The following is a 14,772-nucleotide window of genomic DNA, read 5'->3' on the forward strand; positions in this document are numbered from 1 at the left end:
ATACTTTGTTTAGAATTGCAATTTACGGATGGGTCAGAAATAGCACATTTATTGTTTGAAAACTGTGGAAGGGAAACTGAAGAATTGGGAGACCTACACAATTCATCGTCACAATAACTAGCACTTCTTTCAGTAGACTCACACTTCGTCTTTGTCTTTCCCAATACACTTTTTATATTAGAAAAGAAAGAAATTAAAGTTTGTTGTTTCGACATTGTATTTTGGCACTAACACTTCTTTTTATGTTATAAATTGACGAAGATTGCACATAGTAGACTACATAATCACATCACACTTACATAGTAACCTGTCGACTGACTGTTACAACCTTACAACAGTTTCAACAATGCATTGAGTTTTTATACAACAATGAAAACTTAGATCATCCTTGTAGAGCAGTGATGCCAAACGTCCCACTCAGCCGGCTAGTGTGGCCGAGCGGTTCTAGGCACTTCAGTCTGGAACCGCGCGACCGCTACGGTCGCAGGTTTGAATCCTGCCTCAGGCATGGATGTGTGTGAAGTCCTTAGGTTAGTTAGGTTCAAGTAGTCCTAAGTTCTAGGGAACTGATGACCTCAGATGTTAAGTCCCATAGTGCTCAGAGCCAACCATTTTCGTCCCACTCATGGTGGAATGTACCGCTTGTTTAGGCAAAAATTGTGTATCCCCATTGACACTGTGAAAATCATTGTCAAGTGTACACAAATATTTGGTTTGAGCTTTGGACTCATCGATTAGGAAAAATTTATATGGTTATTAAATCTTGGAAATATTCCCAGTAATGCAATAAAAAAATTAAAACAATCTTCTGTAATGTCAGATGCTATTTCCAATTCCGTAGCAATACCCAGGGACGTGTTTTGCGATATCTGGTTTATTCTAAGGGCAAATAAAGTATAGATACAAGTGGAAGATAAGAATAAAGTTCGCAGCAAGGGTGGGGTGCGTAGCAAAGGGATTAGCTTACACGTTAGGCCGATTGGAGGTGCAGTGAGGGAAGACATGAGAGAGGAAAGGCTGACTTATTCCACAATCGGTGTTGCCAACACACCTTGCAACGCTTAGCTTTACCGCACACTTATTATACAGCACCTGTTAATTTGTTGGTGTTGGCAGTAATAATAATAATAATAAACAGAACAAATAAACACTAAGTGTTCCAAACCGAACCAATAAGTAACGAAACCAAACTATAGGGATCCAGCCACCACCTATTGTGGTAAACATTCATTTTACTTGTAAAAACGGCATGTCATCATGACTTCTCCTTAGTTGCCTCCAAACTTCGTTAGCAACAGCAGCTGGCGTAGTTTAAATTTTGTCACAATGGTACAAGTTAACAGACCAGGTGATAATGGAATTTCCAATGTCTGGGAGGGGGGGGGGGGGGGTCTGAATTCCTCACTGGATTATACTATGTATCTAATCAGTGAAGAAATGTAACATATTTTCATATCTTTTGATACCTGTTTTCTGTTTTATTTTGTAGCTTTTGAAAATGACAAAATGTCAAGGTGTGTAAGGTGATTTTGGAAATAATAAAAAGTGTTATCAAGACATCTGAAAGCTGTTAAAGTGAATTCAAATGACAGCTTTGTCTCATAGCATTTTCATGCAAGTTGCAGGATCAGTATTGCCTCTTGTGTACCTACATTCATGTGGAACCCAAACTGATCTGCCCCGAGTTCAGCATCTACCTGCTTTTCCATTTGTCTGTAATAACTGTCAGTATTTTCCAACCATGACCCCCTATCTCTCCCCCCCTATCACTCCCCCCTATCACTCCCCCCTATCACTCCCCCCTATCACTCCCCCCTATCACTCCCCCCTATCACTCCCCCCTATCACTCCCCCCTATCACTCCCCCCTATCACTCCCCCCTATCACTCCCCCCTATCACTCCCCCCTATCACTCCCCCCTATCACTCCCCCCTATCACTCCCCCCCTATCACTCCCCCCCTATCACTCCCCCCCTATCACTCCCCCCCTATCACTCCCCCCCTATCACTCCCCCCCTATCACTCCCCCCCTATCACTCCCCCCCTATCACTCCCCCCCTATCACTCCCCCCCTATCACTCCCCCCCTATCACTCCCCCCCTATCACTCCCCCCCTATCACTCCCCCCCTATCACTCCCCCCCTATCACTCCCCCCCTATCACTCCCCCCCTATCACTCCCCCCCTATCACTCCCCCCCTATCACTCCCCCCCTATCACTCCCCCCCTATCACTCCCCCCCTATCACTCCCCCCCTATCACTCCCCCCCTATCACTCCCCCCCTATCACTCCCCCCCTATCACTCCCCCCCTATCACTCCCCCCCTATCACTCCCCCCCTATCACTCCCCCCCTATCACTCCCCCCCTATCACTCCCCCCCTATCACTCCCCCCCTATCACTCCCCCCCTATCACTCCCCCCCTATCACTCCCCCCCTATCACTCCCCCCCTATCACTCCCCCCCTATCACTCCCCCCCTATCACTCCCCCCCTATCACTCCCCCCCTATCTATCTCTCCCACCTATCTATCTCTCCCCCCTATCTATCTCTCCCCCCTATCTATCTCTCCCCCCTATCTATCTCTCCCCCCTATCTATCTCTCCCCCCTATCTATCTCTCCCCCCCTGTCTATCTCTCCCCCCCTGTCTATCTCTCTCCCCCCTATCTCATTGTTTTTGGTTGTTAAATGGGCCAGTACAGCTTAAAGGTGGTTTATGAACCAATTAAAGTTACCTGCAGGTGCTCGGTTTGCACTTAATGTTATGAAGGACTTCTTATGAAATTCTACTTCTGTTGCATATACTTCCATATGCTGTTCTAGGCAAAATTTATGAATGTCTGTGTTCTTAAATTTGTGGCAGTTCCTGATGAATGTGGCAACTCCTCCTTTTTCCATTTCTGCTCTACGAAATTGAGATGCTAACCTAAATTCTGTAACAATTAAGTCCTATACCAGTGGTCACATGATGTTCAGAGAGGCAGATTATATCAAGTGGGTTTGAGGATTCTAATTCATCTATGCAGATAATTAATTCATTAATTTTATTTCTCTGTCCTTGGAATATTTTGATGCACTGAAGATAGCCATTTCACATTGACTGGGTTAAAATTGGATTGAGTCGAAATTTCTGCTGATTGTGAAAATTCTTAACCAACATCTGCTTATGCTGATGTAATAAGCTAGAATTGTGTTGGTTTTTTTTCTCAAACTGAAGGTTTGTATCAGTAAACTTGGTTTCTTTCTGCCTATAGCCTAAAAAGGGTCTTTTCTGAACCCTGTAACAACTGTTATTTCATCACTCATGACAGTGCCTCCCCCATTAAACTTTCCTGCTATTTTCCCAGCCAGTTTACCTTTCCCTTTCCTGTTGAGGTGAAGGCCATGCCTAGTATAATCCCACCTATTGAGAGAATCAACAGGAACTACACCAACGTGTGACCCTGCACACAACATAAGCAGCCGTTCCAGTTCCTAATTAACTCTCCTGACAGAAGAGTTCAAATGGGGTCGTTCATGGCACCCAAGAACAGATACAAACTCAACACTAGAATGCCTCAATGTTGATGCTATCTTTGCCAGGTCACACTCTACACTATACCCAGGATCTCTGTCAATACTGTTATCTGGCCCACCCACTATACTCATGTGTCTTCCTTAGTAAAATCTTTACAAAGTGATCCTAAATCCTCTGTCACCTGCTCCAGACCAGCACTAGGTTTAAAAAAATTGGTGACCTCATATTCTGATCCTAGTTTATCCTGCAAAAGTTGGCCAACATCTCTTCCATGGGATCTACCCAACAACAACACTTTCTTTCTCTTTACTGATGTTCCTACATTCTTACCTTACAATTTGCTACTGAAAGTTTAAAATCTGGTTCCGAAATCTGTCTTTATCATTACACAATCAATCTGAAACCTTCCAGTGTGTGCAGGTCTCTTCCATGTACACAGCCTTCTTTCACTTGCTGTGCTGATTAAATTATGCTCTGCGAAAAATTCCACCAAGCGGGTTCCTCTTTTGTTCCTTTCCTCTAGTCCACGTTCTCCTGTTATTTTCCTTCCTTTTCATACTATTGAATTTTTTTTAATTATTTAACAATCTGACTTCAGTATTAACACTAATTATTAACAAATAAATTTATTCATTTATAAACTGTAACTGTGGAAGATTTATTTCCTATTGTTGTTGGCCCCCAGCACTTATAATAATAATAATAATAATAATAATAATAATAATAATAATAATTTATGCAAAAATTGTGAAGATCATGATAAGTGACTTAAGATTTGTCCACCTGGACACTTCAGTTCGTTTCGAATGTTGTGTTATAGTAATTTTTGCAGTTTCAACATGCCAGCAGTTGATCTTTTTGTAAGTGAAAATGATATTTCTTGCATCATTTAAGGGAATAGGCTTGTTTAGCTCATGATAATTGTTTTCGTTTTTTTCTTGAATTTTTGACAGTATTATGAAAAGATTGCTACTCACCATACAGTGGAAATAATGAGTCGCAGTCAAGCACGCACCTAAGCTTTTAGCCAGAAGGCCTTCTGAATTAGGCAAAACACACACACACACACACACACACACACACACACACACACACACACACACACACACACACATATATATATATATAATGATGATGTAAATAAAATAGAAAGAAACTTCCACATGGGAAAAATATATTAAAAACAAAGATTCCAAGACTTACCAAGCGGGAAAGCGCCAGCAGATAGGCTCATGAACAAAACACACAAACGCAAACACAGAATTACTAGCTTTCGCAACCGATGGTTGCTTCTTCAGGAAGGAGAGGGAAAGACGAAAGGATGTGGGTTTTAAGGGAGAGGGTAAGGAGTCATTCCAATCCCGGGAGCGGAAAGACTTCCCTTAGGGGAAAAAAAGGACAGGTGTACACTCGCTCGCGCGCGCGCACACACACACACACACACACACACACACACACACACACACACACACACACACCCACCCATCCGCACATACACAGACACAAGCGGATGTGTCTGTGTATGTGTATGTGTATGTGTGTGTGTGTGTGTGTGTGTGTGTGTGTGTGTGTGTGTGTGTGTGTGTGCGCGCGCGCACACCTGTCCTTTTTTTCCCCTAAGGGAAGTCTTTCTGCTCCCGGGATTGGAATGACTCCTTACCCTCTCCCCTAAAACCCACATCCTTTCGTCTTTCCCTCTCCTTCCTGAAGAAGCAACCATCGGTTGCGAAAGCTAGTAATTCTGTGTGTGTGTTTGTGTGTTTTGTTCATGTGCCTGTCTGCCGGCGCTTTCCCACTTGGTAAGTCTTGGAATCTTTGTTTTTAATATATTTTCAAGCAACTCTACAAAATTTAAGAACACATTTGATGCTACTACTTTCAAAAAAGTAAAAGTGTTTGACAAGAAAAACTGCTCCAAATCAAGACTCATAAGGCACAAAAAAAAAAGTGGTTAGGTCTTACGGGACCAAACTGTTGAGGTCATCAGTCCCTAAGAAACAAATAACTTGATAGATGAAACAAGTAACTAATAATTGCAAGTCAGGCTTAATAAGATTAAGATGAGAACTAGGACAGAATAACAGTGTGACTATTTTAAAAAGCTTTGATGTGGCTCAGTACATATAATTCTATTTATGTAAATTGAAGAGGGGGGGGGGGGGGGGGGGAGAAGAGAAAGGGAAGGAACTAATATCAGCTACATCAGGACTTTATGTGGAATCAGTGGTATTCAGAGAAAATGGGCTGAAATGGTACTCAAAACCAGGATCTCCTACTTCCTAAGCAGTTACTTAAGCAGTGCACCACCTGGACATAGTGTTTATTACAAATGTGTGGACTATCTTGGCACACTTCCCAGCTGACCCGCATTCCCACCTAGCACCACCTATCTGCAGGCCCTGTCCATGTCCTCCATACTCGCTAATTTTAGATTCCTGTTTGAGGTCAAACATAAATATGCTTCTGCACTGAAGGTTGTGGATTCATTGTCCATTGAGGTGAAACATTTACATGAATGTGTGCTATATGAGTGCATGCAGATATAAATGATCGTTGTCCAAAAGAACAGACAGCAAGCATTCATATAACAACATATAATTCTTCCTCCTGTCGAAACTATTGCCATAACATCTCCAGACAGTGAAATAAAGGAATAGATAGTGAAACTTGAGGGCAAATAATAACTTCCATCACGGCTGGATTTGAATCTGAACATGTGCCTTTTGTGGCAAAGACAATAATGATCAGTTCAGAGATGTGGTCTGGCTCACGGTGTTAATCTGTCAAGGAGTTGAATAATCAGTTTGCTTACTTCACTGTAGAGCGAAATATTATTTTTAGAAGTAGATAGTTTTCAGTTTTATGAACTATAATCTTATTAATGTGTAATTAATGAAACATCTTATTTCAACTGTATTTTTACAGCATGCATGGTGACAGCTACAGTTGGTTAGTAAATGAAGAAGTAACTTTATTCTGTAAATTTGAATTGATAATTAGGTGCAAAAACATTTTCGGACAAAACTTGACTTACTTAGATAGCAATTTTGGGGTACAGAAGCATGTGACAATAATTGTATCTGGTGCTAGCCCTAAAGCCAGTGGCCTTGACACAGTGGTAACACCGGCTCCCAGCAGATCACTGAGGTAAAGTGCTGTAGGGCATGGCTAGCATTTGGATGGGTCACTGTTCAAGTCTTCTGAGTGCTGTTGGCAAGTGGCATGTACTCAGTCCTTGTGAGGCCAGTTGAAGAGCTACTTGATTGAAAAGTAGTGGCATCAGTCATGAAAAATGTCCAGGAGAGCAGTGTGCTGACCGCATGCCCCTCTGTATCCACCCCTCACAAGATGCCTAAGGACTGCAAATGATGTGGCGACTGGTCGGTACCTTTGGGCCTTCAAGGCCTTTTTGGGCATTGTTTGTTTGTTTTTTGCTAGTCCTAAAACTTTTAGTGGAGACCTTTTCAATAAACTTGTTATGTGTACATCTATTTCACAATAAATATACTCATTAATGGCCTTCAATGTAACTAATAATAATTTTAAGAAATATTCAACGTGATTAGTATTATTGAAGCAAAGACTTAAACACAAACTTGCATATGCATACAACAGTCCACCACAACATTTTAATTTTTTTTGTAGGTAATTTAGCAGTGTTTTCAAGTATCACAGAATTTTCTAATAGGCAACTCAGTATATTTGATTATAAGACCTACAAGTACTATAAGCAGAAGTGTTGAGTCATTGGTAGCCACACACAAAAAGAGGGAAACTAGCTAGATTTTGGAGTAATCCTTTATTGAGCTAAAGTCTGTTTGCCAATGCACACCCACCTTCTACTTACTCCCCAAAATTCAAAATCCTGGACACCCCATTGTAATTGGCTGTTGTACTCCTCTGAAAGAATCACCGCTCTTGTTGAGCAACACCCAGAGCCCATTACCTGAAACCTAGCATCCCCCATCTAAGATGCTAACCACTTTCTTCGCCGACTCCACATCATGCCCACCACTTCATCTCCTGGATCCCTACTCATACCTGTTGACACCACGTTCCATATGATCTTGGTCTTACCTACCACTGTCGGACACTACCTCTCCCAATATCTTTCAGACTCCAAACCCACCACCTCATTCCTTACACACCTTACCAACTACATAATCACTCACAATGATTTTTCCTTTGAGGGGAAGATATGCGAACAGGTCCATGGCACAGCCATGGACATTTGCATGGCACTCTCGAATGCTAAACTGTTTACAGGTCATCTAGAGGAAACCTTTGTCATCTCGCAAACCTCCCAACCTCTGGTTCAGGGTCATTGATACCTTTATGATCTGGACTCACGGCCAAGACATCCTGTCCAAATTCCTACACAACCTCAGCACTTCTCTCCAGTCCTCTTCACCTGATCCTTCTCTATCCACTGTGCCACCTTCATGGGCATTGACCGCCACCTCTCTGACTCTCTGATCCACATTACACTCACTAACCACCGACAGTACCAGCATTTCAACATCTGCCATCCTTTCCATACGAAGAAGCCCCTTCCATAGAGCTTAGCAACCCATAGACAATGTATCTGCAGTGACAAGAACTCTGTTGCCCTGTATGCTGAAGGTCTCACGAGACCTTCACAGAGAGGCACTACCCCCAGACCTAGTCCGCAAACAATTTCATGTGCCATATTCTGACACATACCCAATCATTCCACCACACCAAAGAATCAGCTACGAAGGTATGTCTGCCCGCCCCTCCCCCCTCCCCCCTCTTCCCTCCCCCCTGACACCGGTCATCTAATATCACCATGGACTGGAACAGCTGTACTGAATCCATCATCATGGCTTTGATTATCTCCCATCTTGCACTGAAATGAGGGACATCCTACTCAAGGTCCTATCCACCTATCCTAAAGTGGTGTTCTGTTTCACACCCAATCCACACAACAAACTATTCCATCGCTATGCCCAACCCCTTGCCACAGGGATCATATTTCAGTGGTAGATCAAGATGCAAGACCTGCATGATCCACCCACTTAGCACTTCCTACTCCAGTCCTGTCATAAGGTTACTACCCTTACTGGAAGTCAGGCCACCAGTGAAAGTAGTCATGTCACATACCTGTTCTTCTGCTAATATTGCACAGATTTTTATGTCTGTATGACTATCAACAATCTGTCAATTAGGATGAATGGCCACTGGCATTGCAAGAACAAAGTTGACCAACCAGTGACACAACATGCAACTGAGCACAATATGTTCAGTTTCAATGACTCCTCCCATGTGTCGTACCTTGCTGCCCACTGTATGCGATCCTTCAGTGTCCTATGTGTCTTCAGATGTACTTACTGGGTAGCAGATTGGACTGTCCTCCTCCATTTGTACTGGTCCCTTGTCTGGTCGAAACCAGACTATGGGTGTTACGCATCTGCATGTTCATCATTCTTATACTGTCTTCATACAGTCCTACATCGTGGCATCTGTTTGGCCACTGGCACCTTTTACACTATCCTTGTTGAGAGTCTGTAAGCAGAAGCTACCGAACTATCGCAGTCATACAGGTGTGATTTTTTATTCAGTAGACGTATGCCACTTGTCTGCCATTCCTGGTCACCCATCCTGTGCCTCCTCCGATGGCTCCTTTGATCACCAGTATTGGGCCCATGCCAAGGCTGCAGTCCTCATACTTCGACCCATTAGTTCTTCCATTCCCTCCAATGATCTCTCTGTTGCCATGTGTCAGCAAGTGGCGTCACTTTGGCATCAAAACTGGTCTTCCCTTCATGAGAACAAGCTCTGGGGAATTAAACCTCTCCCAGCAACTTGGACAACCTGCTCTCAGCCCTGTCAACCTGAGAAGATTATTGTAGCTAGGTTGTCTGTTGGGCACTGTCTTTTAAGCAATTGTCAATTGTTAAGTGATGATCCTCCTCAATCTTTGCCAGTTCATCACTTCCTGGCGGAATGCCCTTTTTGAACCACTATGTTCTCATTTATGTTTGCTGTCTGAGTTATGGGCCATTTTACCTAATGATGCACAGGCTGTGTACTACGTTTTACTTTTGATCTGTCGTAGCAATATTGGAACGACATTTAATCTTTAAGATTTAGGACATACGTTGTATCTATGGCATCTTTTACGGAATTTTCTCCAGGTCCCTGTTTTTAGCTGTCTTTCCTTCTGTCGATTAGACCTATAGTCCTTTTTAACTGCGACCTAAAAAAAACTAACTACGGCCCTCATTATCAATACTCAAAATCGTACGCGTGCCTGTGCCCCCCGCCCCTCACACACACACACACACACACACACACACACACACACACACACACACACTCTCTCTCTCTCTCTCTCTCTCTCTCTCTCTCTCTCTCTAAAGAAAAGTTCCTGTACATTCCGTGTCCCTTTCTTTCTCTAAAATTACACTATCATTATGAATTTGAAAGAAAGAGGGGGTGGCGAGAATTCAGATAATCCGGAATTCGGCGAGTTAAGCTTATCTCCTAATCACTCCACCAATACAAATTGAAATGTAGGATTGTGTTTATATATTAAACACTATCAGTTACCTTAAAATCATATCAAGACTATGATCGTTATTAATTGGAACTTATCAAAAACTTGTGGTTATGGGAAAAACTGACAGTGCACTTGATTATGTTAATAAACTGTGACTATATGAAAAACTTACAATTAGTGTGTGTTGTAGTCAACGGTCACCAGGCACTCTATACACTAGTCTCTTCATATTTGCATAACTACTGCACACTACGTCTGCTTGAATCTGCTTGCTGTTGTCATGTATTGGTTGCCCTATACAATTTTTAACACCCACACTTCCTTCCAGTGTAAAATTAACTATCCCTTGATGCCTTAAGGGATTGGCCTATCTCCTCTTTTAGTAAAGCCATATAGTAACTCTCCTTCTTCTAGATTTGATTCAATACCTCATTATTAGTTACTCAGATAAGACAAAGAATAGTAAAAGATACATCTCAACGCATTGTCCTGACTTACTCACTCACTCACTCATCATTGCCCAGCCTAAACAGTAAAGGATAGAAACCAGAATTTTTGATAAGTTGTGGATCGTATATTGTAGGCATCATTTAAGAACAGATTTTTCAAAATTTGAACCCTAAAGGGGTGAAATAGCGGATGAAGGATATTTTTGAAAAATGTCGCTATTAAGGCAATTTTGTCAGAAATAAAGAAATAACTGTTTTAGCATTTTTGGAGATTCCACCTCTGTAGGGATGAAAGTTTTTATGGAAATATTCTATTGTGCAAGCATTTTTTAAGCTAAATCTATAAAAACTTGTATTGGCTTCTCTGTTAGTAGTAAAACATACACGTCACTCTTTTTGGAAATTCAACCCGTAAGGGGGCGCAATGAGTCAGACTGATTCACTGTCACATTATCGCCCATCCCAAACTGCTAAAGATAGAAACTTGAAGTATGAAGAGGATGTGGACCTTACAGTGTAGGCTTTGTCCAAAATTCCATTCCTAAGGGGGGGGGGGGGATGATGATGATGATGATGATGATGATGATGATGATGATGATGATGATGATGATGATGATGATGATGATTTTGGTTTTTGGGACACTTAACTGTATGCTCATCAGTTCCCGCACAAAGTCCCAATTTTTTCATACTCCAATTTTTTACACAGTCCAATCTAGCCACTATCACGAGTAGTGGTGGTGGTGATGGAATGATGAGGACAACGCAGACACACAGTCCCTCTGCAGAGAAAATCCCTAACCCGGATAGGAATCGAACCCGGGACCCTGTGATCAAGGGGCAGCAATGCTAGCCACGAGACCACAAGCTGCGGACAAAATAGGGGATGAAAGGCGTTTTGGGAGTATATTGCTATTAAGGGAATTTTGAAGCTAGAACTACGAAAACTGGTATTTGGTCTATCAATCAGAAAAAAAAATGTGTGTTTCGGGATTCTTGGAAATTCAACTGCTAAGGCGGTAAAATATTTTGAAAATAAAGAACTACTAAAGGTTTATGACAATGGGTATTTGACTTCTTGATTAGAAATTAAAAAATATGTGTTTTAGTGTTTCTGGAAATTGAACCCCACTGGGGATGAAAATTTTTAACAAAATGTTTTGTTACATTAAAAAAAAATTAAATTAAATTTATGAAAATTGGTATTTCACATCTTGGTTAGATATAAAGAAATATTTATTAGGGGATGAAAGTTGATATAGAAATATCTCTGCAAGAACGCAAAAGGCATTGTTAACAAAACCTTTAGATTCCAGCTACCAGAATCGCTTTTTTTATTTGAAGTCTATTTAGAAAATACCATACTTATATGGCCTTCATTAGCATGAAAATCTTAGAAGGTTCTGCAGTTTGTGAACAACATGAAAATCACAGTAAATAAACAGGGAAAAAAATCTCTGCAGAGCATACAGTCAACACAAGTGAACAATGGGCATTAAGCTAGTTTATATGTATAAAGATTATTGTACAATCAGAGATTATTGAATAAGAAATAGCTTCTCTCAGGTAATGGCTACAATTGAGACAACTTGGTAGTTCAGTTGACTTGTGATGCATTGTGTTAGGTTTCGTTGAGGCTTATTCCCTTATTTTAGTCTGTGGTTTTATTGTACGCAGGAGAAACCATCTGCTGCAACTAACTTGAGTAAATCTGAAGGTGTACCAGGCAGTGGACAACAGCAACAAGTTTCTGAAGGCAGAGCTGCGAGGTATAGCTCCCAGGCACAGCAGCAGAATCAGCAGCAGCCTACTGTTGCAAATTCCCATGTTTGTGTTAAGTTGTGTGCACTTATCAAGGCCCAGCTTGTACAAGCCCATGCTGAAGTTACACGGAGGTTTGGTGGTAATCAGGTAAGTAATAGCGACTTCCTCAACTGTTTCTTCTTGTTTATTTTGCCATTTTTCTTTCAGTAATGAGAAAAGTTCATGTAAAAACTCTTTTCACTGTCTTTATACATGAAGATGCACTTATTAAAAAAATTATAAATTGGCAGAATACTAAGCTGTTCTGTTTCAGATGTTACCATAAAAGAAAAGGAAATTAAAATGAACATAGATACGATAATTTATTTAACTAAGAGCTATATAAGTACCAAATGACAAAACAGTCTGTACTATTTAATGTGCACGGGGATTGCAAATGTATGTTATGAATTTTCAAGTACGTGAACTCTTTTAATTTGAATAATTAAAAAATTAACAGATTATTTAAGTAAAAGTATATATTTTAGAGCTACAAAACTATGGCACTGGATTTTAAACGAATGACATTTTGATATTGAAACACTCTAGAACACACAGATTTTAAATGTGAATAATTTTTCTTTGATGAAATTTACAGGAAAAGTAAGATGTTTGCTTGAAAGAGGAGAATGAGGACTATTTTGATGTAGAAATATTCAGTTGTTAGCGTAAATGAATTTTAAAGATAGTGCGTTTTGCAGCTATAGTGAATAATAAATATTTCGTTAATCAAAATGCTTCTATAAGAACGAAATGTACTGTTGTCATCAGTAATCAGTAAATTATACAGTGAATAATGAAATTCAATAAAGGTTGCTGCAGAAAAAAATTAGGTACTTCATGTAACTAACATATATGCACTACTATTGAAAAAAAGACCAGAAAAGGGGAGAAAATAATATTATTGGTATTAGGAGAGATATAAATACAAGTACGATAATCCGACACACCTTGCTCTGTAAAATTTTAGTGAGCTTTGCAGCCATTGTCATCAAACACGTACAGCAATTACATGTTGGCACATACTCAGTTGACTATGTGCATGTTTGATGCTTTACTCAATATATTTGATAGTGGCTGCGAAGCCAAAACAGTCATGAACAGTAATATACTAACAATATGACTAATATATCGGCTTCCATAATTTAATCTATTCCAGTTTGAATTTGTGAGCAAGTACTACTGACACATCAGTTTGAAGAGCTAAATGGTACAGTTATTTTCTCACACTTCTTTCCCATGCCCTCCTGTCTCATCTAGTTGGTTCTTAGCTGAAACCAACATACCTCCTGCCATAGTACAATCAGTGAGCCTGAGCATCAAACGGTGATCACACTCCTGCATAATGTTAGAAACAGTGCTTGCATTGAATGTGGGATACGCTGTACACAAATGATCTGGTGAATAACATTAGGAGCTCTTTTAGATTATTCACAAATCATGCAATACCAGAAAATTATAGTGCACTGTAGGAAGACCTGGAAAAGCTAAACAGTTGCAGAAATTGGCAGCAGATCTCATATAAACAAAGATATCCAATTGTGCATACCTTGGTAGGATTACCCACCAAATTACCATCCAAATCACTTGCAGTAGTACAAGGTTTACTGAAATCCGCTTGACTTAGGTTTCGGCATCTTTAAAAATTTCTTCTTCAGGAGAATCAGTGATTAAAATCTCAAATGATTAGTTATGTACAAAAGTAAAAACAAATCATTAACCTATTGAAATGATAGTTGTGGGAGGGGAGTGGTAGGATGTCAAGCACTTTATAAACATACCTTAAAAGCAGATTTATTGTTAGTCTCTTCAAAATTTTATATGCTTGAACACAGATGGTCAGTCCAGAAAACTTTAAACAACCCACCAATCAATAATATTGACAGTAAAAAATATGTACAAAGAATTTCAAGATTTAAAAGTATGACCTTTTCTCCTTAAAACAAATAATTGCAACTCATAATTGAATGGCTTTCAGACACTTCAAGTAAGAAGTAACTATTAGACCATTGCAAACAAGAGAACTTGGCTTAATGAAACAATTCTGGATACACAGCAGTGCAAACAGTTTAAGCCAGTTTCTTGTATTCTACCTGCACTTAGTAATTCAACAGGTAGTTCATAAACACCTCCTCGGTTTACGAGAAGCATTAGGGTCACCCCACTTAATTGTAGTTGAATTATAAAAAATTCAGTCGTCATCCACCCAATTAAATCTTTACGTAATGATTAAGTAAAATGATCTTCCTTTAAAGCACAAAATATCTATAAAGTACAGTAAAACAGCAGCAGTAGAACATAATAGTTCTTTAAGTAAGCATACCTTACTAAATTACAGCCAACTGAAGTTAAGACATTTCTTAACAGATGAAAGAAACTTGAACAGTGGACAAATTAGTAATATCAAATCACTTACACCAACCAGCTGTTTCATAACATATATGATTAGTAGTGCAGTCAGCCACCGAATAGTATATCAT

General features: G+C 40.2%; 1 protein-coding gene across 4 annotated transcripts in view; it reads left to right on the forward strand.

The window, feature by feature from the left end:
• The window catches only part of LOC126323532 ((E3-independent) E2 ubiquitin-conjugating enzyme UBE2O), a 209,386-nt gene that overhangs the window by 163,469 nt on the left and 31,145 nt on the right, over positions 1 to 14,772 (forward strand). For all 4 annotated transcript variants that reach the window (XM_049994692.1, XM_049994689.1, XM_049994693.1 and 1 more), the window contains one exon: positions 12,167 to 12,400. In XM_049994692.1, coding sequence (XP_049850649.1) covers positions 12,167 to 12,400 — 234 coding nt within the window. The remainder of the gene's footprint in view (positions 1 to 12,166; positions 12,401 to 14,772) is intronic.

Source organism: Schistocerca gregaria, chromosome 2 (assembly GCF_023897955.1).
Source record: "Schistocerca gregaria isolate iqSchGreg1 chromosome 2, iqSchGreg1.2, whole genome shotgun sequence".
Classification (NCBI taxonomy): domain Eukaryota; kingdom Metazoa; phylum Arthropoda; class Insecta; order Orthoptera; family Acrididae; genus Schistocerca; species Schistocerca gregaria.